General features: G+C 37.1%; 1 protein-coding gene across 1 annotated transcript in view; it reads right to left on the bottom strand.

The window, feature by feature from the left end:
• Positions 1-2,721: 2,721 nt before the first annotated feature.
• The window catches only part of ppm1e (protein phosphatase, Mg2+/Mn2+ dependent, 1E), a 62,664-nt gene continuing 37,770 nt past the window's right edge, over positions 2,722-27,615 (bottom strand). Inside the window, exons 3-8 of the mRNA XM_030153231.1 lie at positions 16,081-16,202; positions 12,661-12,860; positions 11,224-11,412; positions 10,892-11,035; positions 8,506-8,599; positions 2,722-7,972 (exon numbers count right to left, since the gene is read on the bottom strand). Of these exons, the coding sequence (XP_030009091.1) occupies positions 7,017-7,972; positions 8,506-8,599; positions 10,892-11,035; positions 11,224-11,412; positions 12,661-12,860; positions 16,081-16,202 (1,705 nt within the window). The 3' untranslated portion in view covers positions 2,722-7,016. The remainder of the gene's footprint in view (positions 7,973-8,505; positions 8,600-10,891; positions 11,036-11,223; positions 11,413-12,660; positions 12,861-16,080; positions 16,203-27,615) is intronic.

Consider the following 27,615-nt stretch of genomic DNA (forward strand, 5'->3'; position numbering starts at 1 on the left):
TATCACTGACTCAAAATGTGTGCAGTTTAGCAAAAAGTAAATCTGTGTTTTGACTTCAAGTTTTCTCCTTAAAACCAAAATTCTAAGAGGTACTCAACATTTTAACAAGAAAATGCCCTCAGTAAAACAATAGATCACCACTATTTGAAATGTTTTCCCTATGGTTTGAGTTGTTAGTCACTGCACTAAAGATTGTTTTGGATCATCATTACAACTACCACAGTTTGGTAGATAAATGATCTGAACCACATAACAAGCAGTGAACACAGCAAATATAATAATGGAAGCTTGTAATTCTATATCTTTTTCAGCATTCCTACATCATTAACTTACTAGTGTGTAGAACAAATATTGCTTTGACTCTTGATTCCTTGATGCAGATGTTTTCTTAATATTTTTTTTTAATGTATTTAATAGTCAACAGGTCATTAGTTGTGCCATGCACTTTATTCACAGAATGCACTTTTGTGTAAGGGAGAAAAAAAGTATTTTATACCTGCTGCAATATTGGTTGAATATTGAATATTTGTTTAACAAACTTTGTTATGCATTCTAATTCTTGTGCACCAAATGTTCTTGTTAAAGGAAAGAAAATGTATTATATTGCTGCAAAGAGCCATTGTTTTTTGTTTGTTTTTGATTTTTGCAGTTCATAATCTGACTAGTCACTACAGTAGTCGATGACTAGTTGACTATTGAAATAGTCATTAGTTGCAGTCATATTCTGCAATATTTTAAATAAGGAGAACTACAAATAGCTTATTTAAAGTTGCCACTGTGAAATGATTCTGTTGTCCACATATGTATTTTGGAGTTCAGGGTTAGGGTCATATAGAAAAGGAACACTGGGATATGTCAAAATGTAGTCTATAAATATGGACTATATATTACATAATTATGTGATAAAGTTCATTTTCCAAATGTATATATGCCAAACATTGTTTGACATAATGTCAAATCATATTAATATATGATTTGACATTCAGTTCACTTTACAAATCAACAGCCACTAGAAATTTTCTTCAAAGGCCTGATGTTGACTTTTAGATTTTCAGAGCCTCTTAATTTTTTCACACGTTGAATACAAGGAAGGATGAAGCCCTGTGTATAGGTACAAACAGTTCTGATTCTGGCACATTAGGAAAGTGATGTAAAATGGTAAGGACCCAATCCATAACCAAAAAAACTAGTTAGTGTCAGTCCTACAGAGTTTGAGTTTGATTTCTTATTGAGAGAATAATCTGGCTGTTCTCAGCTCCTTTATGAGTGTTGTTACCCTGTGCCCAAACTGCTAGAATGGATAGAATAAAACTAGATTATGAGCGGGGAGAAATGTCTTTTTATAGAAAGAATGTGGAGGACTGCTCACTTTTGTAAAGCTGTTTATGTAACAGCAGACACTGTCCCACATCAAAGCCCTGTTACAGCATCTACTGCTGCTCTTTGCTCTGCCACATACAAATGGTTCATTTTCAATTGTCTGGGAGGGAAAGCTGAAAAACCAAGCCAGATGGATAGGTTAGTGAGCAAACCATTATTTTAAGTCAGTCTCTTCCAGAATGCTTACTTTGAGGGGCATTTAGGTCTACGTACAGTGATTTGTGACATGCAGAGAGCAGAACCTCATCTGGAGAACAAACAGGATGCGGGATGACCATTTTCTCCCTTTGTTCAGGACAACGTTTTTGTCCTACATACAGAAATAATATCTGGCCTTTTGATTTGAAGGCAGTCCATGAATTTAAGCAGATTAAAGCCACATGCATTGCCAATTGTAACATTTTCTGAATATATGAAAAAAAACTCTCAACTATATCCTAATTTTCACTGTTTTGATATGCTGTTTGAAAATGCTAAAAACAGCTGGACAGACTCCTTATCACATCAGACTGTTTACTTCATTTACACAGCATAGGTCAGATATATTGTTAGCATCTTAAAAGACTGGAGGCTTAGTCACACTTATTTCACTTATTCACACTTATTTCATGCTAAATATAAGATATAGGATGCTGTGTTCCATCAAAATGTTCAGATCAGCTGTTTATTGCTTATTTTGATCTCATTTAATTTCAAAATTTATTTACATTTAAATGAAATCAAAATGAACTTAGTGTGACTAGATTTGCGGAGTCAAAAATGTACTTGTGTTTTTGATTGATGATAATACTAATATCCTTTATGAGCGAACAAATCCAGGAATATTTAGATGTTTAGGTTCTAGCTGATAGAATTGGGTTCTTTTAAGGAATGTTTTAGTGCCTTTTAAGTTATTGATGGTCTTTTATGTATGGTTTTAGCAGAGTTTTATTCTGTGTTTTATGTACATTTCTACTGTGGATACATGGCTGAAATTTCTATTTTCTTCCACTTCAGCTTCTGCTGATAGCAGCCTTCTCCAGGACCCTCTTGTAAAAGAGATTTTTAATCTCAATGAGTATTTTTTTTCCTGGTTAAATAAAGGTTAATAAATAAGTAAGTAGGCAAGTAAGTCAGTAAATTCTTTGGCCTGTTTGGACCTGGTCCACTATCTCAGGGACCAATTGTGCTTTTGCCTATATTACATTTAAAATTGTATTTTGATATAAAAACAGCAGTGTACATTTTTATCACAACCTGTGTATGAAAAGGTTCATGTGTTATCATTGTGATGGAGAACCGTAAACAGAAGGAAAGAAAAACTCAGCAGAACTGTTGAGAAAGAAATAGCATCAGCCCAAGACTTGGTCTAATTTTTATATATATGCATGAAAATTAGTCACCAGTTACAATACACATATTTATATACTAAATAACACAGATAATACAGGCACTCAGTATGTGTTTTACTGAGTTTTACCTAACCTGCATGTAGAAGACAGTAATGGGGTTTGTCTTTAATAATGGAGGACAAGGAGGAGAGGTCAGCTGGTTTGATTTACCAATCATCATTTACCCCTTTCCCCCCACTCCCCCACCCCCCTCCCCCCACCAAGTCTAAGTGATACCTTTAAGCAATCTCCAAATTGTACACAAACACAAACTGTCAAGATTTTTCCATAAATATTGTGAATTCAAAGAACTGAAACATGGAGATTATAGTAGAGGTGATGTGCAGATAATGTCAAGTGTCACATTTTACTAGTTCAACTCAAAGTGACTGATGGCTACATTACAAACATGTACAGGAGGTATAAATGTAACTTATCACAGGTACTTATAATGTATTATCCTTTTCTCTATAGGGAAAATGAGGAGTGACCTTTCAGGTATGGCTCACAAAATGAAGAATTTAGTTGCATCTTGAAGTGAAAGACACACCATCAGAGAGCCTTTCAAGTGTCATTATTGCTTACATGGGGTGTCCTTAACAACTGACAGAAAGTGTAGTTTAGTTACATTGCAAGTTTGATTATACCCAGTGAGTTTCACCTCAAAGCTTAAATAAGAGTTAGATCAATTATCAGTGTAGATCAGTGTATGTGAGCCAGGGTTTTGGGAACAGCATCTTGCAGTCATCAGTGGTATTACACTGGAAGTTACATCTGCATTGGCTTCCCATTAGAACTGAGGTCCTCGCCCTTTGCCTGCAAATATCTGTTGTTTCTCTGCGGTCCAAACCCTTTCAGTGCACCCAATGAGGCCTTCATTCGGAAAAAATATGAATGGCGGTCAACAGTGAGAGACAAGTAGTTCTTTGATCCTGTTGTAATTGTGCCACCATTTACACATAATGTCACCATCCTAAAATCATTGCCCAAGTACATTTTTCAGGAAACATAAAAACTTAACCAGAAATTGAGTATTTGATGATTTACAAAAAAAGAAGAAGTCCTTTTTGTCAAAAAATGACTTAAGTAATTATTTCAGGAAGGTGATGATATGATATTTGACTATTTAAATATAATTTTGTAATTCAAGAAAATCTAAATTTGTGGTAAGGTTAGTAAAGTGTTAAATGGTTGTATGCATCATCAGCACCAAAACAGCCATTACCTTGGCATATTCCATCTTTTTGTAGAGTGAGGTGAAAGAGTATTAAAAGAGGTGAAAATCACTCTGGTCGTGTTGAACTTCTCTCTAAAGAAAAAGATTTTAGCAGTAATAAAAGGCATTGATGTCCACTAAGTCTTTTCTGACATGGCCACAAATATCTTTAAGTCTATGAACTAAAATAATGTCAGGATGTAAAATACACATTTATGAAAAACAGACCAATATCATCAATTTATTTCTGTGCATTATGGTCTTGTTAGTCAAGTAATAATATGAGTATGAACCTTTTCATTATAATGTCTTTATTTGGATATGTTAAATTAGTGTTGAGATTATTTGGTTTAATGACTATTGTTACGGCTATGTAAAACCATTTACTATAATGGTAAACTGGCTATCATCAGTCATCCAGATGTGAAGACACAAACTAGGCTACAGTCATTTAAGAGACAGTTTGTAGATTCTTATGACTTGTTAACAACAGTGAGGGGTAAAACTGTCACGTTCTGTATCGATTCAATCAGAAGACAATCCTGTTACAAAGGATTTGTGCTATTACCGCCAACCTCAGAGAAGAACTCCGACAGTAAGACGGATAATACACTAACTTCTACCTTTAAAATTTTCTGATCACATTTTGAGGTCCTCTTAAAAATGAACCTAATGAACTTAGTAAATTAGTGTGTTAGGGTGTGAAGGAAGTAGGCTTTAGTTACACATATAAGTTCATGGAAGGCACGTGTTCTGCAGTTTAAACTATCGTGGACCAACATGAAACACTTGCACTTCATATCAACCTTTTGGAAAGCAAGCTACTTGGGTTAAGTGGGTTTTGACTAGAAGTAAATACAGTATGAGATGCTTGCCGTAACTACATTGCCCAAGAACAAAAATAATAAAACACATTTTGAAAAGCCACTCCTGCCCTTCTGCCCCTACCCATCTGGAATACTGGAATTCATAAAGCATTATTTCAAGGGAAAAAACTACTAATCTTTTTTAATCTGGTGTTAAGTGCTTTTATATGTAGACAAACTGTGGACAGATAATGGCGGGGTCACTATCTATATGGAAGGGGTCAGATTAACATGTCCCAAAACCAAGAGGAACAGTTATTCTGACCTCTTCTGTGACCAATCAGAGGCCTGAAACAGAGGGAGTCGAGGCCATTATAGCTTCATTTCTACATCCTTACTCAACATTCTTGATAGTTATCTCAAGACCAAAGATATGTGTCACTTGGCTTGATATTTATAACAGTAGAAACGACACCAGCCATACATTCATTCTATGAACAGTATTGTCTCTGTATCCATGGCCCAATTTAGCTGCCATTGGTGCTGTCCTAAAGCTCCACTGTCATCTGAAAATGACTGACTTTTACTAAGACTGAGAAAAGTGCATCACTCACTGTGATTGCGAGGCTCAATGATGGATTTTTATTAATTCTGAGACAGCAACTGGGCTCTGTGGCACAGACTGACAAACAGATCAGGTCATGCATACACTGACAATACCGCTGATGTGACAAAGCATCTGTAGACTTCAGCAAAAGAACAGAAACTCACCAAACCTATCCTTTAACCTTTTCCATTCTGTTGTTGGACTAGGTCTCTACTTCACCTTTACATACACAGAAAGAAACATAAAAAATAGAATGTACATTTACATGCACTATTAAATGTGAATCCTAAGCATAGAGTATAATGAAATGTCCTTCCATTTGTTTTTATTTCAATTAGAACCCACACTTATTGACTTGCACTACACGTTTTGTTATTTTTGGTCCTTAAATTTAAGGATCATTATAAAACTGCTAATGTTGTTTCTTAATGTTACAAAATATTATTAATATATTTAACTCAAAAAGTATTCACACTAGCATTGAGGTTAATCAGTGCCAAGGATATGGCGCACCCCTTTTGGTCAAACACAAACACCAACTCTTATGTGAATGTATAGGTATACTTTCTCTCAGAGGCTGAGAAACATGTTTTTCTGCTCTATCAACCTTAGTTTTGATGACACTGAGTGACATTGACAACTCAATCAGTTATACACTGATAAACCATAATATTCTGACCACTGACAGATGAAGTCATAATAATGTTGATTATCTCATAACAATGGCATCTATCAATGGGTGAGTTATATTAAGTAGTAAGTGAACATTTAGAAGTTGATGTGTTAGAAGCAGCAAAAAGGGCAGCGTAGGGATCTGAGCAACTTTGACGAGGATCAAAATGTGATGGCAGACAACTAGGTCAGAGCATCTCCTAAACTGCAGGTCTTGTTAGGTATTCCTGGTCTGCAGTGATTAGTACCTACCAAAAGTGGTCTAAGGAAAAACAACCAGATCACAAGTCAAGCATCCAGTCAAGCATCTTCAGAAAGTGCTGGACAAACAGTTTTGCCAGATACCGCACACCTTCAGAGGTCTTGTGGAGTCCATTCTCATGGAGTCAGACCTGTTTTGGCAAGAAGAGAGGGACCTCCACTATTAGGCAGGTGGTAATGTTATATTTTTTAAGATGCTTGATTAGATTTAGATCTGGTTACGGTTTTTCTGTTAGCATACTGAAAGAGGAAGGTACACAATAGTATGTAAAAAATAAAATTCCTGTCAAGAAACACTGGTTAGAGTGTTGAGCAGCTAGGGATAAACTAAATTTAAAGATATGCTCTGACTGATTTTAGAGTCAACATTTCTACCTCAGCAATTAGCAGTGAAGAGTATGTTCTATGTCTTCTAAAATAACACCTAAGAGAGCAGACTTTATTACATTCCTTCTGAATACTTCTCATCAACTTGTGCCTGTAGCTCTGGCTGCAATAAGGAACAGGGCTTGTGTTTAGTGAGCCAGTATACATGGGGAAAGTCATGGGGTAAGGAAAAGAAAAAGACATTAAATCTCAGTTACTGAGTGCAGGAGCCACAACTACCTATTATTATTATAGAAACACATGTTGAAGGCAGAGGTGGTGGGCAAGCTGAGGGATTGGACTGAATAAATGGAGATGGGTTGGTTTGAGTGACCTCTTCAGATGGCAGCATCATAAGGCAGTTGAGGTACTGCCACCCCAGGCCTGTGGTTGGAGTACCGCTGCATGTTGGGCAGAAAATTGGTGGACGATGACAAGCCTAGCATCTCCCTGGATCTACCAAGCCTCCTCCGATCCAGCCTCCTAGTACCATATCCAGGCCTGCCACTATGCCTCACTGTCTGGCCCAACAGCACAGCTATCTGGGGCCACAGTGGGTCCGTGAAGCTATGGATTCCGGGCTCCTGAAAAGGGATAAATGATCTGCGCCTTACTGGACGTTCCTCTTGGCAGAGGTGAGGGGCCGTGCGGAGGTCAGGGTGAAAACTGAAACAGGGCTGCCGTGGGCCCTGGGTCAGGGAGATGCGACCCTTCAGTGATGGCCCCAAGAAGCTGAGGCTAGTTCTGTCCGTGAATGAGTCCGTTCGATCTTCATAGCCAAGGTCAGCGGGGGCAGAACACTGCTGCAGGGGCCACCCACTGCGACCTTTCACCCCAATGTCCGCAGTGCTGCCTCCTTCACCACCATCACGCTCTACCCTGACTGCATCTTCCTCCTCCTCCTCCTCCTCCTCTTCTTCTTCTTCCTCCTCATCCGCTGCTGCTACTGCCTCCTCTACTACCTCCTCTTCTGCTTCTCCTTCCACCACACCTTCTTCATCATCTTCAGTGCTGGTGGGGGGTGGGGACCGTGGGTCCCTCAAGAACACAACTATGACAGTGATGTTGTCACTAGAGCCTGCATCACGGGCGGATGCCACCAACTTGTGCGCTACCATGGTGGTGTCACCCGAGTTCTCTTGGAGGTGGTCACTGACTACCCGCACTGCTTCATCTGGACTCACAGTGTCCCAGAAACCATCACAGGCCAATATCAGGTAGTCTTCTGACCCATCTAATGGGAAGATGCTATGATCTGCATCACCACAAATGTAGGGCTTGTGCTCCGAGTCACCTGTCAACCCAGGAAGAGATTAGTCTGTCAGGGTATTTCTACAGAGGCCTCTTCAACAGCTAAATAAGTCTACATCCACATTTGTACTTTTTAATTTCAAAACTGAAAATGAAAATGATCTCTGTCCACACAAGCAATTTGGGAAAGTTTGGAGCCTGATAACATAGGAATATTGCAATTGGCTTGAAGCTTTCCTGCAGTAAATGAAATCATCAGTATCATGATAAAAACAGAATTTAACTGCACAACTGCTGATAACAAAGAAAACATGCCTGTAATTCATTAAACAGAAACAACAGCTGGTCCTTATACAGATCAGGTAACATAGTAAATTTTTCTTAGCATTTTTCTACACATTTAAAAAAATGACACATTCATATTCATAATCATAGTCATAATCATTTACCATATTGGATATTCATAAATTACATAAACTTCTAACATGAAATAATAAGAAGACCAGTATCAGTGTCCAGACAGATGTATTTTTTGAAAATAGTATGTTGTTTATGAAGGGTGTAATTGAAATTTACCTATGGCTCTAGATACAGACAAACTGCCATTAACCCTCCATGTCCCAAACCAGATCACACAGCCTCCCAGAGCCTCGATCCTCTGCTTCTCATCCTGAAAACACAAACCAAGTTAGCTGCATTGGTTCTGATGAGGATACACATCACAAGGCTGTATGTCTATGGAGATTATCAGTCACCCAGGTCATAGTAAATCATAAGTGCTTCGTAAAAGACAAATAGATATCCAGGTTTTTGGTGAGACTACTCATACCTTGGGGTGGGGGCTTTATAATTTGCCTTTCTTGTTGTAAACTTCTAACATGGGACTCAATTTTTTTCTGGATAATCCACCCAATTCTGAAGTAATTTTGTTAGTGGTAGCTATTGCACTGAAAAATTTTTTATTTTGTTGTTGGCAATATTATAACATGAGAAAGCCAACTCCAAGGATGCCAAGGATGAGGGACATTCATCTTAAGACCCCAGTGTTCACATTCCAGACAAAGAACACAGATGCATCTCAATATATTAAACTAGAAAACAGTCAAAACAGAGGTCAACAACATGACATATCAGCTATCTATAATGCCGTCCTGACATCTTTAGTCAAGCCGTTTAACCATTTAATATCTGTTCTTTAAACTGAACTCTAAGACTAAGTAAGGATTATAACAGAAGACATGTAAGGCAAGTGTACATGTCTTGAACTCCATTTTAAAGGCAACATCTTCTACTTCAACTTAGACTACATCACTTTAAGTATCACTCAAATGTGACCCTTCACCTGGTGGATGATAAGAGCACATCTAGTGATTCCAACACAACTAACTGGGGTTAAATAGTCCGCCACTTAGTCCGAACTGAAAAAGCATCTTGAATCAGAGGTGAACAATTTTTCAAAAACCTTAAAGAAGTCCAGTCTCCTTTTGTTAACTGGTAAGTATAATATATACTATGATGTGGATGACTGAGATTCCACAGACAGGATGTCAGAACTTTGATTCTACTGAATACTACAGCTGTTACTTATCAAGTATCCATTACTAAGTATGTCCCTAATTGTCTATTACTAGTAGTTGAGAGCATGATTAGATTATGATGCAAGTAGAGCTGAAACGATTAATCAATTAATGGATTGAATTGATTATAAAAAATTAATCAATTGCAATTTGCCTGAATCAAAGCTTTGTTTCCTTAATTTCACTGCTGCTAAACATTGGTTCTCTGTTGCGTTTCACATGGACGCTTTATTGTGACGTACATGATGCCAGGATCAACACAAAACTGTGTTATTTCCATCTTAAGTTGTTTGTAAGTAAGTTGGATACAAATGTGTTGAAGACTGTGGTGCTCATATTGTTTGCAGATGTCATTTGACTTGTTTGTTGTTGTTACCTCCGCCAAGGAGGTTATGTTTTTGCCAGGGTTTGTTTGTTTGTTTGTTTGTTTGTCTGTCTGTTTGTTTGTCTGTCCGTTAGTGTGCAACATAACTCAAAAAGTTAAGGACAGATTTGGATGAAATTTTCAGGGTTTGTTGGAAATGGGATAAGGAAGAAATGATTAAATTTTGGTGGTGATCGGGGGTGGGGGGGCCCACGGGGGGGGCCACTGATCAGCCTTGGCGGAGGTCTGCGCTCTCCGAGTGCTTCTAGTTTATATAGACTTTTATCCTGTTGATGTTATTAATATATAGATATTTTTATCTATATAAAATAAAGATGATTCTAGAGTAAAGGACAAGTTGTTTGTCATTTTCAGAGATGTCTGTTTCATCTTTTTAGTATTTTTTCACCTATTCAAATAATTTTATCAAATCGAATTGAAGAAAATAATCAATGGATTAATCGATGGCTGAAGCTCTAGATGAAAGGACAGTAGACACAGACTAAACTTACAACACTAAACACTAAACGCTAAACACTTCTACAAAACTTCTTGGTAGTTTTTCTTGGTTCAAATCGACTGGTTTAGCTCTTTTGAAAATGTTTCATCTCTCATCCATGAGACTTTTTCAGTTCTGAGGTCTCCTGGATGAGAGATGAAATGTTTTCAAAAGTTGAACTGAGAAAAACTACCAAGAAGAATGATGACTTGGGTAAATGAGAACCTACACAGACACTTCTACTAAACACACAAAATGTCACATGCCTCTGAGCAATAGTAATAAGAATGATCCAAAGTGAAACCATGGTACAGCATATAGTGTTATCATTTTATCCATTAGTTTAGGCCTACATTTGAATGAGCCATTTTATCCGAAATAATCCCTCCTCTCCCTCTATGTACTGTGATGCAGATATGTCATTTGTAAACTGATGACAGTATATAATTCTTCAAAAGTGGTCAGTCGGGAATAGGAGGTAAGATGTCTATGTATGTGTGTATGAGTTAATGTGTATGTTACCTCTCTGTCTGGTTTATGTGGTTTCATCAGTTCCACAACTTGCCCCCTCCTGACCAGAATGACCTGGGAGTCTCCCAACCAGGCCACGTACAACGTCCGACCCCGCAGGAATGTAACCACACCTGTTGTGCCACAACGCAGATTCTGCCAAACACACATACATTTGCATATATGACTACAGTGTAGGAGTGTTCATGGTATATAATGTAGAGTGGTACTGTCCATAGTAATAACAGAACTGGTATGATGTACCAATAGCAGCAGGAATGGCAATGGAATCCTCTTTCTAGTGATAATTTTTAAGTAATGTCTTACTTTTCAGACATGTTTACCTCTCGTGAGGCCTTCTTTACAAAGCGTTCATCAGTCAATTTGAAGGCTCGGTAAAGGGCCTCCCCAGGGTCATGGTTGAAAGATTCCTGGTGGACTAAGTTGACATGGAGGTGGTTGGCAGCATAAATGGCAGCGTCGACACCACCATGTCCATCAAACACAGCAAAGAAAGCCTGTTCTTCCTGATCCTGAGAAACAAGAGATATCAGACAGTAAATAATTCTTACAACTTTATTATCACCTTTATGCAGATATTCATTTTCCACCCAACTAGTAACACAACACACAAAAAACTTCTAGAGGCTAATGTGATAGTGATAGGAATTGTAGCATCAGACAAAGTGTACAAGCCCAAATCCTTTAAAAAGACCTAAGAGATTTGCAAGTTTATGCAGTAGTGGTTGTCCTACAGGGTGAACTTCACTACAGTCTTGTGAGGAGGAATCACATTATCCCACAGTAATTAAAAAAAAAAATCTCTTAAAATGTTTTCCAACCACATAAATATAAAGCTATATATTTAATAAAATGTACACCTGATAATGTCAAATGATCACTGCAAATACAGGAAATGTTACCTTTTGTAAACACAGAAATCGAACAACAGATATCCACCTCCTCTAACCTCGATGTTAATTTAAGCAACAAACATCTTCCAGCTTAACATTAAATATTATATCCGTGCTCAAAAAAAGGTTGTATTTGTTTATCTGGATGGCATTTTATCGTCTGTCTAAGTAGTCCTCCAACTGCTGGGAGAACTATGTGTTTATGAAAGAAGATAAATATTGAGATCAAAGATGAGATGGACTTTATTAATGCTTAAAGACCCAGAACTACTCTTGTGTTGACTCCCAAATTAATTATTCACTAAAATCAAACCCTTTCTTAAGTGATTTATCACCATTTATTATAATATTATCATCCGCATTTTGCATTTTTCAGTGAAAATCATGTATTTTCCTATATTTAATTGACTGATTATGTGGATTATATAAAAGCTCAGAGTAAATTCAAAGGTTATTAGATCAAATCAGAAATAAAAAAAGGAAAAAGTGACTTTTGCAGTAAAATATATCATTACATTAATTGAAATTAATGATATAAATTAAATTCAAGTGTCTCCATCCACTGTCATTTATCAAACTCCATGGGTTTTACAGTGAATCAATATTGTAGAAGATGGTGATGGTGTTTCCACGTTCAACTACGGAGCCTCTGAACGTCTAAATGGGTCATATCTGATGACCATGAAAAGATGACAAACTGTATTTTACACCAATTATTTACATGAATTGATAGGATTAGTAGAATCAACATTTATTAAACATTTTAGATCAGTGGTGGGTGCTTGGGTCTTTCTGTTAACCCATAAAGCAGTATATCGTGTTAGATGATGGCACTATAGCTTTTAGCATGGGGCTTGATGTAACTACCTGAATGTTGAAGAGAGTGTTGAAGTCAGGGATTATGACGTGCTTATCCTCCATTTTGCGCCGCATGTTCTTGATGGCATGGATTGAGGTTTCATAGTATGGCTGTGGGCGGCGGTGGAAGGGCAGCTCCTTCAGCCAAAGGCAGCACATCTCAAACAATCTATTAAACACCAGTCGGGCCAGCTTGACTGACTCCATCTCTGGCACACACATGCACACACACAAATCAGTTAAAAGATTTTTTTTAGGTTGCAGTATAAAAGAAGAAGTGGGACACGGGCTAGCCTTTCAGTAGCATTAGGACAGCTTCCTCTATGCTGTAGGCCTGACCTACTAATATGAGCTGCAGGTATTACATCCTAATGATAACTATGTGTCTTTGACATTGTTCTCTCTCATTCTGTTATAGAGAGAGAGAGTAGGCAGAAGGCTAATACCTCTAGGATAAGGAATAGGGTAAGAAAAAGAAAAAAGGCATAAAGTGCAGTGACACAGCATCAAACAGGATGTGACATACTGTTCTACAACACAAAAGTAAGAAAGATGGCTTTATAGTCCTTTCATTTTCATTTTCAGAATAGTTTATTCTGTTATAACTTGTTTGTTTGTTTGTTACTGAGGAGACACTCATCCCTGTATTGAGAAAGTGAGAATAAGTGCATTTGGTCCATACTTAAAACTAGTTTTTAATTCTGTCTTGAATTACTTGTAATAGAGAGGCTTAAGGATGAACTAATGACAACTACCAAGTCTGTTGTGCTTGGAGCTGATGTGCTTCTTGTGTAAATTAGTCAACTGCATGTCAGAGAGCATAAGAGAGGCAATGAAGACTGTAAGGATTTTTATAGAAAAATCCAGCCCAATTCCTCTTCATTGAACTCAAAATGTTTTTGTAGATGTTATCATGGATGCAGACAACTAAATGGGGTTTTCTAAAAATGGGTTATTCAGTTTTGCTCATTATGTAATAGACCACGTTCCTGATTTTTGGTGTCAGAATGAAAGCCATCCTTACTTATTCTATGGTTCAGTGATTCCTACTAAATGCTCTTTGTCCCCTGATCCTTTTCTTTATCAAATATGCAACATCCCCAGAAGGCAGGGGATAAATGGCGGAAGCTTTAAATAAAACTTGAATCTTTTCAAACAAATGTTTCCTGAATCATCTCTGAATCACTGTGTTTTATCATGAACATTATCATTTACAACCTCAAGTCCAAAAAATCTAAATGAGCAGACTGCAATTAATTTATTTATTGACTTAATTTTATAAACCCATATTTTATTTAAAATTGAACATCGGAAGCATATCAAATGTTTACACTAAGAAAATATACCATTTCAAAAGTTTAAAAAAATTGAAAATAAGGAATTTCAAATTTGATAACAGCAGCTCATCTCCAAAAGGTTGGGATGGGGGAAACAAAAAGGTTACAATAAACAGCTGGAGGAACATTCAGCAATTATTTAGCTTAATTGGAAACCGGTCAGTGGCTTGAATGAATATAAAAAGAGTGTCTTAGAGAGTGAAGATGGTCATAGGATCACCAATCTGCAAGAAACTGTGTCTACAAATTGTGGGAAAATTTCAGAAAAGTGATCCCCAACTTAAAAGTGCAGCGACTTTAATCCCTCATAATTACATCAGTTCTATATAATATAATCAAAAGATACCAAGAATCTGTATAAACCTCTGCACACTAAGAACAAGGCCAAAAATTAATATCTATGATTTTGGGCCCTCTGGTGGCACTATATTAAAACCATGCATGATTCTCAAGCAGTTGCTTTTCTCAGCTCCCAGACATTTACAGACTGCTGTTAAAAATAGAGTTGATGCTAAACGGTGGTAAACGTGGCCCTGTCCCAACTTTTTGGAAATGTGTTATACCATCAAACTGAAAATTACCATACTTTTTTCCTCAAAATGGTATGTTTTCTCAGTTTATACATTTGATATATTGTCTATGGTCTATGTTCCTGGTTGTCTACTTTGTGAATGCAGTGAAAGTCTTCTGTTCATTTTCACCTTCTCTATTCCACATGTCCCTTCTCTTTATTTCCTTCACCCCTTGCCTGAAATGCCCAGCTCATTTCTATTTGCTATGAATGTGACATATCTGAAAAATGTGCTATCCCCTGCTTCATGTTGGAAACAGTGAAGCAGTATTGTAGCATTCAGCAGGTTAGTTTTGGCCTTGGGTTTGCTCTTTGGCTCTCAAGACTTAAGGCCAAATCCCAATTCACCCCTTAGCCCTCCCCCTTACCCCAATCCCTTGGCCCTTGCACTTGACACTACCCCTTGACACGGAGCTGCAAGGGTTAGGGGTTGAAACATTCCCCTATGAAATGGGACAACCCTTTGCGGCCTGTTACGTCATTAGCAGTCATCAATGCCAATATTAACATATGCAAAAACTTTGTTTCCAGAAGTATTCACCATGCCGTCAGTAGCTGTAACCATCTCTGTTCTATGGACTTTGGTCATCTTTTTGCAGCTATAAACTATAAACCACAGAAATGCGATCTATAACACATTGAAATGGCATTAAACAGTCGATCAAATGATTAAGTTGTTTACGAAGAAAATACGTACATTTGTGTGTTTCTTTCAGCACACTGCTGCCCTTTTTGGCTCTGTTTACCTCCATCTTGCCAATGATTCAAACAGAATTTTGGGAAAATTCTCCTACCCCTCCATTTGTAGTGTGGTGATGCAAAATCTCCGTTTTGAGGGCTATACAGCTCCACCTTAGCCCTTCCCCTCCGTCTAATTGAGAATCAGGACAACACTACCCCTTCACGTGTACATGCAAAACAGAGGGGTGGGGGTAAGGGGGAGGGCCAAGGGGTGAATTTGGATTCAGCTGTAGTCAGTAGTTTTATTCGGTCTTGTCTTAGTCTCAGACAAAAAGGAATCTGCATGTGGAACCATCTATGTACAGTAAGTTAAAGAATGTTTTTGTCTCTGTGTGTGCATATTAGTGGGTTTGTGGGTGTCACTGGGTATACATTTTATAGGCGAGACAAAACACTGCTGACTGATGCTATAGAGCTGCAGAGAGGACGCACTAATCCGAAACAAACCAGGAATTAGGTAAATTAATTTGATATATCACCCAGAGCTACATGAAATTCTTATCATGTTTCATTAAGTGTTTATTATTCATATATTTATACAGCACTTATTGCAATACTGACAAAACATTTGCTTAAAGAATCCTGGCTAACTTCTGAGTTGTCTGTATTTTGGGGTTTACTTTTTGCCATCTATCGGTCAAATACCACTGAGTGCTGCTTTGCATTAACTGGAAACGGGGACCAAGCCCTGGTGGCTTTGCGTGTGCTTCTGTGTACAATTTGTAGTTTGCCTGTGTGTGAGACAGTGAGTGTATTCTGGTGGGTTCTCTGAGGACTCACGTGGGAATGGCTCAGCTCCATCTTCCACAGTCTTACTGAGGTGGTGGACGGAAAGGTCAGTCTGCAGCATGCTGTCTGCTGTGGCCCTGGCCAGAGCTGCAGCCAGGGAGCATGGACAGTTACTGTGATTAGGAAAAAGATCAGAGTTAGTATTTGATTCTAGAAATACAGTTCAGTTCAGTTCAGTTTAGACAACTTTATTTTTCCCTCCTTGGGAATTCATTTATAGCTTCCCAGACCATACATACAGTCTTACAGACAATTCATGAACATCAAGTTAAAATGTCTGTGGGCACATTAACCCCTTACTGCATAAATTTATTTACAATTATATATATAAAAAATAATAGTAAGTCAAGCAGATGCTGAAATAAGTGTAGATTGTTAATTTGAACAAAACATATACAATAGTTATGATGCAAATTAGTGACATTAGGCATAATTGGTATAATAATAACTAAAGAAATGTTGATCAGTTCCTCCAGTCAATAATCCAAACAAAACAAAATGATCAAAAAATCAGTAGAATGTCATGAAATTAATAAAACAGTTACTGAAACAGGGCAGGTCAATCATCTAACAAGAGCTTAAACTAGCAGGTAAAAATTAAAGTTAGAAGGCTTTCAATAAAAGAATGATACAATTTACATAAAACTTCCTTTATAGAAATTAGCGTTCCTTTATAGAAATACAGTACATAAAGCAAGTACCTTAAGGCTGTCCAACAGGAAAACACTGCTTTCATATGTTACCTATGACTGTTAAACATTTGTGTAACTAACACATATGACTCATTATGATACTATACTGGCAATTAAACTACAGGAATACTACCAGAATATATACATGTACATAATCTGTGATCTAAATCTATAACACATTTTGATTTGATATTAAAGATGTTAGTGTTCTGGTAAAATAAACATCACATGCTGCATGACCATATCTACATGACATCATGATTGATGTCTTGCTGATCTTGAAGATAATATAGAACTGAGACCATATTTTCTTTTCTACAGCTTCCATATTTGACTGGTATTCATTTTTCCTCTGATAATACAATCTTGATAATGATATTATATCCACTCTGCCTTCAGTAACTTTAAAAAAACACAGGTAGACATAAATCAAAATCTTGTAGCATGTCTTACAGCATGTTGTAAGGGTAAAGGAATTGATTTATAACATTAAAATTTCATTTAGTGCATTGGCAACATGGTGATATTATTCATCATCATGGATATGAGGGGGGCAAGTGTCTGTTATCTCTGCTTGAGTGATAAAATGCAAACATGTAAAGTAATTCATTTTCATTCAAGTGGATTTGTAGACTTAAATATGTTGACATTTCCTTAACCATATTTGTAGGAACATCCTCTAAAATCCAACCTGAACCAATGATTTTATATATATGTACACACACACACACACACACTCAGGTCTGTTTGTGTTTTAGTGTATTTGGGGTTATCATGTTTTTTTCATCATTCGTCTATGTTCCCGCTCACTTAAGCCTTTTTTTCCTTTTCTCTTCCCTTCTTCCACCGCTGACTACCCAGGGGGTGGATGCTGAGCTAAGAAGCTCTGATTGGCTGTAGGTCACATAGCAAAGCACAAGCTGCACCAATGACAAATCCTTGTGTCTTGTACATCACAGTGAGGTCATATTGAGTGGAGGAGGATTAAAGGAGAGCTTAATCTCACTTTACACCATTACACTGTAACAGCATGGCTGCAGAAAGCACTAAGCAGTGGTTACGCTCCCAGGATGATTACCTGTGCAGTATTGCTGCTAGAGTTGCACAATATATCGTTTGAACATCGACATCGCAATGTACGTGTGTGCAATAGTCACATTGCAGGTCCTGCAATGTAGGAGGCAAATGAACTCAACATGTTCTCATGTTCTCATCTAATTTTAAGGTAGCTAACACACATGGCACACAACGGTCCACCAATCACAATCGTTCTTAATCAGTTTGGAGTGAGTCGCTGGTAACAATACTGAAAAATGAGCAACGAACAAGAGAAAATCACCAAAAATGAAGACTTAGTGCCAAAAAGAAAAGCAACATCAGTTATCTGTAATTATTTCGACTACAAGAAGGATGATATTGAAACACGTGTTCTGTGTCGACAGTGCCTTACACCTCTTGCCACAACAAGAGGAAACACAACTAATTAGTTGGACCATTTACGTCGGCACCTCACAGCTGATACATACTCCTGAATATTTTTTCAGATCGCAATATATATAGTCAGCTTTGTCCAATATCATGCAGCCGTAATTGCTGCAGTACTACACAATCATGCTGTGTGTGAAAGTACTTGGTGTTTTGAAAATATATACATATAAAAAAAAAAAGACTACTGGTAAAAACCTTTAGTCCTAAGACAAAAAAAGAAAAGATAAAACATATCTCAAACAAATCTTAACCCTATTAAATTCTCAAGAGTAATTAGTATGAAATGATAATTTTTCTAAACCATATATGATAAACTTGGTGGTGTGCCCCTATAGACACTTATAAGACCAGATTTACTAAAGCAGTGCTTGCAGGCTGCAATCTAGAAAAAGTGGCAAAGGATGTGGCTATATTATGCAGGTGATCTACCAATAATATGAAAATTTATGAACAGGTAGCGCCAGTTCATTTCAATTATAACCATCACTGCTCTACCAAGAACTAACACGGACAGTTTCTTACAGGAATGTAACAAAAATAAACTTAGGTTTTACGTGGTAAAAGAACACTGGCATTTTTTTCTCTCCTAATTTTCTCTTCTATTTACACCCCAGTGAATACATGTTACTGACTTTACTTCTTCCCCGGAGTCTCTGTGCCTTATCACCTCACAGGTTCTCCCAGGATCATCTCTGGACCTGCTGCTGTGGTCCTGCCTCTCTCCTGCCTTCATCGTCATCACTCACTTATCCATATAGTTATGATAGTGTTTATTATATAGTTCTATAGGTGGTAGAGGTTTCTATTATTTGTACTACCTGTTGTAATAGCAGTATATCCACTGTTAGTACTTGTATTTGTACTAGTAGTATCAACAGTCATGGACCTTTGTTCTGGTTTCTAGTAATTATACTAACACCAGCTGATCTACTTTTGACAGTTCTAGTTCAGTTATCTGTGCATCAACTGCATCCATGTGTCTCCCCCACCTACTTCCCCCCTTCTCCCCCTCTCCCCCATCTCTCTCTATCTCTACTGCTCTCTCTTTCTCTCTTCCTTTACCCTCTATCTCTAACCCCAACTGGTCAAGGCAGACAGCCATTCTCTGGGAGTCAGGGTCTGCTCAAGGTTTCTGCCTGTTAAAAGGAAGTTTTTCCTCACCACTGTCACCAGTCACAAGTGTTTGCTCCTGGAGGATTCTGTTGGGTGTCTGTAAATTGGCTTGAGTGTCTGGTTCCAACTCTATAATGTAAGTGTCATGACATAACTTTTTTTATGATTTGGCACTATATAGATAAAATCTGGTTTGATTTGAAAGTTATATGTTGATTCTATCTTAAGTTGTAAGTAAGTTGGAGCCAAATGTGTGGAAGACTGTAGTGAACATATTGTTTATTGATGTCATTTGACTTGTTTGTTGTTGTTTATATCTGTAGATATTTTTATATATACTTTTATACTGTTGTTTTTTCTATATCCATATTTTTTTATATATCCTTTTGATTTTATACTTTTTGTGGTTGTTGATTCAGCTGGTTCTGGAATAAAGGACAAGTTATTTGTCATTTTCAGACTATTCAAATAATCTTTTAATCAAATCATAACAATGAAAATAATTGATAGATTAATCGATTACAAAAATAATTGATAGCTGCCGCTCTAGCTGTCTGTAAGGGGTCACGGGTGAGCTAATGCTAAATACTAGCTGACTCAGTAAAACAGTAAACATCATCAACTATTACATAACAAAGTCATCTTACAGTCTTGTTGGTGGAACCTATTAACCCCAGCTACAGCAGAGCTGTATGTTTACTGTAGGTAAGAAGCATTTTATTGAATAAAAAGAACTGCGAAAGGCAAGAAAGCAGTCATACAAACCTGTTAATCAAAGCCTCATGCAGCAGACAACAAGGACATCATTTTATTTTACCAAAGATCTCTTTAACAAAAGAAACTGAAGATGGACCACTGTATGAGTTATTATAGGTTCCAAATAAATCAAGAAGTCCAGAATGAGTCTTGCATAACACTGACTTGGTATTTTTAGAGAGAAGTACAATGTTATTGGATTGGATGTTATTGGAGCCAGGGCTTCTTGGAGCCCCCCCCCAATGGCCACCAACAGTATAACATCTTTAAAATATCTCTATATTGGTTTTGTAGCCTTTGTAGGTCCTTTTTCCTTGGGTTTTATACATGTATCCCTCAGAACATGGCAACACAGACCAATGAGAGAGAGCAGGAGTTGGTGGAGTGGTCGAACTGGAGGTGTTATTCTCAAATAGTGACAGAAAATGTTTCAAAAACACAAATACAATCTCCAACGTGTTTGCAGAGCCATTTCAGGAACAGACTTGTGAGTGAGAGTGTGACAGGATGGGAGCAATCCACAGGGAAAATACAGAATATACTACGGTGCAGGATACAAAGGTGGAGAGGTGACATATGTAGGCTGCCACAATACTGAAATCTGACTTTACCAATTCACACTCTGTGGTCAAACCTAATTGGTAGATACATTTATTTTACCTGAAGAGTAAGATATTGTATTTTGCATTTTTTTTTTTTTTTTTTAACAAAATGAACTGGGTATATGCCTTTCTGGCACTATCTTTGCACTGTACCTCATTGGTAAAACAGTAGTGTTTTTGCTGTCAAATGTGGGTTTGCACTGGTGAAAAGCATTAGTTCATCTGGTTTTTATTATTTAGCTTTCAAAATGAATAAATAGCTACATTATTTTTGGTACAATATATGACTAAATTTCCTGGTGTTCACCCCATGGTCCATCTTAATGCTTCATGGTATTGCATTGTTATTGTGTGTTCTCTGTTGTGAGTTTCTGTGTTTAGGTACATCATGCAGCGAGTACTGACAGACCCCTTAGAGTGAGAAAACCACAGAGCTTTGCACAGGATGATGAGAGGGAGTGGATGTGTTAGTGGATGACTCATGTATGCAGCCATGGTTTTACCGTTCCTTCTACAAGCTTGTTCTTTTCATACAGAATTAGCCCTGAAGTGGAACAACAAGGTTGTTCCCATGGAAACACAGAAGAAAGTGAAGTGACTGACAGTCAATAGTGTCAGTCGCCCTATTGCTGAACCTATTGCTATAACAGAACAAGCGCCCACTTCATTTCTCTAAATATTGAAGCCTTTTTCTGCCAAGTGGTGGTAAGAGTGTAGATCCACTGGCTCTCTTCATATTCTGTTTTGAGCATGTCCTTGTACCAGGTATTCCTCATGTCAAACTTCAAGGAGAGCACTGACATCCCTGAGAACCAGAGGAAAATCTTAGGCCCGTTTCCAGACATTTTTTTTTCCTCACTATTTCAAAGAACATTTGAAATGGTGTGTGTTTAATATCAAGTGTTAAGTAGCTCCACTATTCTCAAGAGGGCAGGAGAGCATTACATAACTCACAGTTGCTGTTGTATTATATCATGGCATTTCATTTGCCTCTTCCATACGACAGTTTTCAGATGGAATTCATTTGTCTCTTCAGTTCACACACACCATGTGGCATTTAAGTCTGTTGTCCAATTTTTTTGGCACGTAATGGTGAGTGGCAGGACTACACTGATCTGGCATAATGCTGAAAACTGAACCAAAAGAAGTAGAGGCAGTGCTAGGATTTGTTAACTCCAACAAAGCAATAAAATCATGTACTAAATTCATCAGTACAATCCAGTTTTTTCTTCTGTTGTCTGTCTTGCCCTTGCCCTTCTTCCACTTCATCCTTAGAATATCTGGGAACACTGAATAAGACCTGCAGTTTTGGAGAGCCTCATCAAAGTTGCTCAGATCCTTACACTGCTCATTTTGTTGCTTCAAACACAAATTATGTTCATTCACTGTCTAATATTTCCCAAAGAGTGATGTGTGCCACCGTAATGAGATCAACAGTATACTAACTTTACCTCTCAGTGGTCAAAATGTTGTGGTTAATCAAGGAGTGTCCAATCACAATCCACTTCTCATAGTAACCTGACAACTCACCAACTCTCTTCCTGATATCAACTAATGGAATTCTCAAAAACACGTTAACCCATAAAGACCCAAACATCCACCACCAACCAAAATCATCCACTGATCTAAAATGTTCAATAACTGTTCATCCACTAATCCTATCAATACATGTAAATAATTGGTGTTAAATGCAGTTTGTCATCTTTTCATGGTCATCTGATATGACCCATTTGGATGTTCAGAGGCTCCGTAGTGAACATGGAAACACCATCATCTTCTGCAACATTGATTAACCAGTAAAACCCATGGAGTTTCATAAATGACAGAGAATGGAGACACTTGGTTTATGCTCAGTTAATGATGTATTTTGCTGAAAAAGTCACTTTTTCTTCAGTTTTCTCTGTTTGAATATAATAACTTTGGAATTTACTCTGAACTTTAATGAACATCTGCATGGATGGATGGATGGATGGATGGATGGATGGATGGATGGATATGATCAGGCCCCTTTGGCAGGATGGGCTTAAAATCTCAGGACAGACTTTCCTAATGAGATTTGGTTTTTAACTGTCTGTCGACTTTTAAGGTTTTCATTTTCTTATAACCGCTTCACTGAAGCCTAATTCCATATGTATTTATTTATGTCATTTATTATTCGTATTATGATGGTGACATGTTTCAGTCAGATGAATCCACAGCCTAGCTTAACATTCACTGATGTTAAAGGGAAGTGCATGTTTCTCTGTTTATTATATACACACCTATGTATAGTTCCAAAACCTCATGATACAACACTTCAAATGATGTGGAAGACATGTAACAACTATGACAGACAACCTGACAGACTGCTGATGCAGATTACGCATCACCAATTCCATGATCCACTTAGAGCAAATGAACAATGATTGCTACAAAAGGCATGTTAGAAATATGTGAGAAAATTAAAATAACAGCTATTATTGGAACAACCTGGAAGATGTGTTGTTGTGCAGGTAGTGGGTGTAGTGTTTAAATGAGACAGAGATAGTCAAAGGAGACTCAGAGATGACAGGGTGCAGTAACGCATTTGCTGTTACACTAAGTGTAGTGAATTGCACATAAGCCTCCAGTCTCTGCTCAGCCTCCACACACAGACTGGGGAACTTGCATGTAATTGCCTGTGAGGTTTTTGAGCAGGCCCAGTGCTACTCTGCACAAAGCCTTAAGGCAGCATTATGTAATCTACCAGCTGGATCTTCATTGGATTGGTGTGGGCCTACAGGGGAGCCACACTGTGTCCTGGCCTGAACTATCCCTGGAACCCAGTTATTCTAATAAATGACCTTATCAAAGACCCCTTTGTGATATGATTCAGTTCCATACATCTATCACAAGACACTGTCATATTAACAGGTGAGGCTGTTTACAGGTAAACTCTTACCTTTAAAACCCTGTACTTAGTGCCCTTTTACATGACATATCCAGACTATAACATTTTCATTTTTCATACTTCCTTTGATATCTGTAGCATATAAAACAACTACAGCCAAACTAGAGCTGCTGCTATCAATTATTTGATTGTAATTGATTACTCTATCAATTATTTTCTTTAATTTGATTCGATTAAACAATTACTTGAATAGGTGAAAAAAAAAGTGAAACAAACATGTCTGAAAATGACAAACAACTTGTCCTTTATCCCAGCTGAAATAACAACCAAAAAGTATAAAAGCAAAAGTATATATAAAACAAATCTATATAGAAATAACAACAATAACAGCTGCATAAAAGTATATATAAAATATCTATCAATATAAATAACATGTCAAATGACATCTACAAACAATATGTGCACTGCAGTCTTCAACACATTTGTATCCTTTCTTACTAACTTACTAACAGCTTAAGATAGAACTAACATACAACTTAAAAAACAAAAACAAATATTTCTAATGTTTGTGTGAAAGCTTAAAGGTTTAAAGGAGTAAGTGATGGTTCCAATGAAGAAAAGTGAGCATACAGATATTTTCTCCGGTTTTGTCCTATGTTGTTTGTGTTGATCCTTGCATCATGTGCGTCACAATAAATGTCCATGTGAAACGCAACAGTGGAACCAAAGTTTAGAGACAGCAAAATTGAGGAAATGAAGCTTTCATTCAGGAAAATTGTAATCAAATATTCTTTTTAATCGAATTCAAGTCCATTCATCAATTAATAGTTTCATCTCTGAGCCAAACAAACCAAATGACGGATAAAAGATATCTTTGTGTACGACAATGTAGGATATGTTACCAATGCTGTACATCTTTTACACTGTTTCCTTCTTGTTATGTCTTTTACAAATAATTTAAAACCAAAGCTTAATCAGCTTTAACTGACAGCTAAAAGTCAGCCCTTAAACATGACAGAAATAATAATTTGATATTGTGATAGCTCTCAAAATTGACTGATTTGAAAAAGAAAAAAAAAAAAAATCATTAGGTATTTGGCCATGTCTTTTAAGTCTACCTCTTTTTAATCTAAGTTATTCACAGCTACTTATACTCTGGATTTATTTATTTATTGTGTGTTGATGTGCTATGGCTGTGTTTGTGGACCGCATTTGGTATTTTGAATTTCCCCTAGGGGATGAAAAAAGTAAATCAATCAATCTATCAATCTATCTATCTATCTATCTATCTATCTATCTATCTATCTATCTATCTATCTATCTATCTATCTATCTATCTATCTATCTATCTATCTATCTATCTATCTATCTATCTATCTATCTATCTATCTATCTATCTATCTCACCCAACCTTATCCTTAGCATGGGGAGGGCTAAGTTAAACCTTACAGCTCTAGTTGACTGAGCAAAATGAACAGATAAATATGACACTAATACTACTTCATAGTTTTCAGTCCAGTGACAACATTGGGCCCTGGAGATGAAAACAAGGTAAAACCATATTAGACAATTTTGCACACAGATGTATCTGCATGCACATATCTTCGGACCATTATTTTTCAGAATACAAAATAAATTCTTGAGTGAATTTGCATGCATTTTTATAATCATGCGGAGATGATGTGGGTAATGTAGCTGCCTTGGTGAGGGTTTACACTATCTGAGTGTTTTCTAATTTAGTCCCATTTAAAAAGTAAATAATTCTTTCCCGTACACATTTTTTTACTACTCTGACAACATCTGCATTTTCTGCCCTTTAAAACCATCTGCTGGTTGGAGGTGATATAATTAGTTTGGAGCACTAGTTTGTTACTGCTGTGCAAACCCCCAAAACTCAAAACTCAAGTGACAGCTGAGTGACCTTGCACCAAAAACACAAACACAGATATGAGTTTGAGATGTCTATTTTCAGTAGAACATCCAAGACCCAATTTCTACCAAATATCGACAACCCACTTTACTCTGTTTCATTCCATTTGGCTTACTAACAGTTTATTCCACTTCCTTCTGCACAAGGTTACACAAAACTGTTCTAACAACAGATACACTGCTCCTGTTCAAAGTTTGTGCTCCCTGTAGGTAAAATGGGACAGTATTATTTTCATAAAAATAATCTGACAATCAATTTCACCCTATAGAAGAAATAGACTAATTAATTTGTTTTTCTGAACATTTACTTAACATTTACTACCAGGGCCAGATTAACACTTCATTGTACCCTGGGAAACCATATTCAAGGGCCCCATCATCACAACCCCAGGATCCCTATAATCTGGCAAAATACAGAATAAGTTCCAGGAATATATGTAAATATACCCCATACTTCAATATCTAACTATCATCAAATGCATTTTGATGTACAAATGTGTAAATGCTCGTAGAACTACAAGTGCACCACTATAGCCTCTTGTCAAGGCCACTCACTTGCATATGATGATATGAAAACAAAACACATTAGCATCAGTATAATCTAAAATTGATCCACTACATTGAAAGAGAAGGAAGTGTCCTCCATTTCACAAAAAATAAATAAGAAACCATTTCCAAAGTATCCAGTATATATTTAAGAACACTTTTTGCCAACACAAATGTATTGAATCATCAGAAAAAGCCCACAGACAAAACACAAACATAATCTGATAGACTCAGATATGAATTTTAACTCTTTCCCCTCCAGAGCATTTTCCAGTGAGTTGGTAGCCAGCGCCAGCCTTTTTGGTCATTTTCACTAATCTTTGGAGGCTCACTGAAAATGTTGTGTTAGGAGTATGTGAACACTGAATACATCAAAAGAAAGAACAGAACTTCAACTTTTAAACACAAAAAATGATTTTATTCTATCTTCATTCGTTCGTGAGATATGAACATTTGAATATTGGTCATTTTCAGGAAAAAAATGAATTTAGAGCAAAAAACTGAGAAAATTGAATTTTTTTCAAAGACATTGATTTTCAAGATAAAACTGATTTTCTATTTACATTTTTGACTCTTTCTTCTTTACCAACAGTAACACTGTATTCAAAATCACAAAATAAAATAATTATAACAACAATAATAATAACAAACAGCTCTAAGATATCCCATCATTCCACAAAATGTTAGTGGAATCCACACCAAACTTTAGACCAAACATCTTCTAAAGCACCAGGTTCCTGATAAACTTTACACTTTGACATACATCAGTTATACTGTAAGTAACAACATATTAGTTTAGCTTTTTGATATAAACACTTCAATATTCCTCATTTTCAAGAAAAAAAGAAACATTCACTAAATACTGTAGATTTCTGGCCTTTGCTTGGCTGCACCACATCCTCCTGTTGGACCAGCTGCTGTGTTTGATCTGTAAATAATTATATGGACATGTAGTTATTTATCTTTGCATGAATATATGTATTTATTTATTAATTTATTTATTTCATACAAAAGCTAAATCAAACAGTGTCTTACCTCTGTCCACACTGACATTATGGAGCTGAACCACATCTGTGTCCTCAGTCTGAATCTGAACTCACTCTAACAGATGAACACTAGCTGTCCTTTGTCTTGTCCCATGTCTGTGTGTCTGTCTTCTCCTTGAATGTCCCCTAGAAATGTCTCTTTTCTCTTCCTCCTGTCTGTCATTGTCTCCGTGTCGCTCCGTGCCCCCCCCATCTCCGTGTCGGACCTGAGCCGCTCCGTGTTTCCCGTGTTCCGTGTCCGTCTCCTTCACCTTCTATTTCTCCGTTCCTGTCTCTAAATGGTTCTTCTGTAGCTCCATCATATATTGAATTGTCAGACTCTGTCTCCATAATCATCTTTAAGGCTTTTGAAACTGTGCGCGGTTCCTGCACAGTCTGCATTTCCTCATTCAGTGACTGCTGCTGGATGCGTTGCTATGGGATACAGACTCCAGTGCGAGAACATTAAACCCGGTCCTTCATTTTTCCGAAAAAACTGCTTAATT

The sequence above is a fragment of the Sphaeramia orbicularis genome, chromosome 14 (assembly GCF_902148855.1).
Source record: "Sphaeramia orbicularis chromosome 14, fSphaOr1.1, whole genome shotgun sequence".
Classification (NCBI taxonomy): Eukaryota; Metazoa; Chordata; class Actinopteri; order Kurtiformes; family Apogonidae; genus Sphaeramia; species Sphaeramia orbicularis.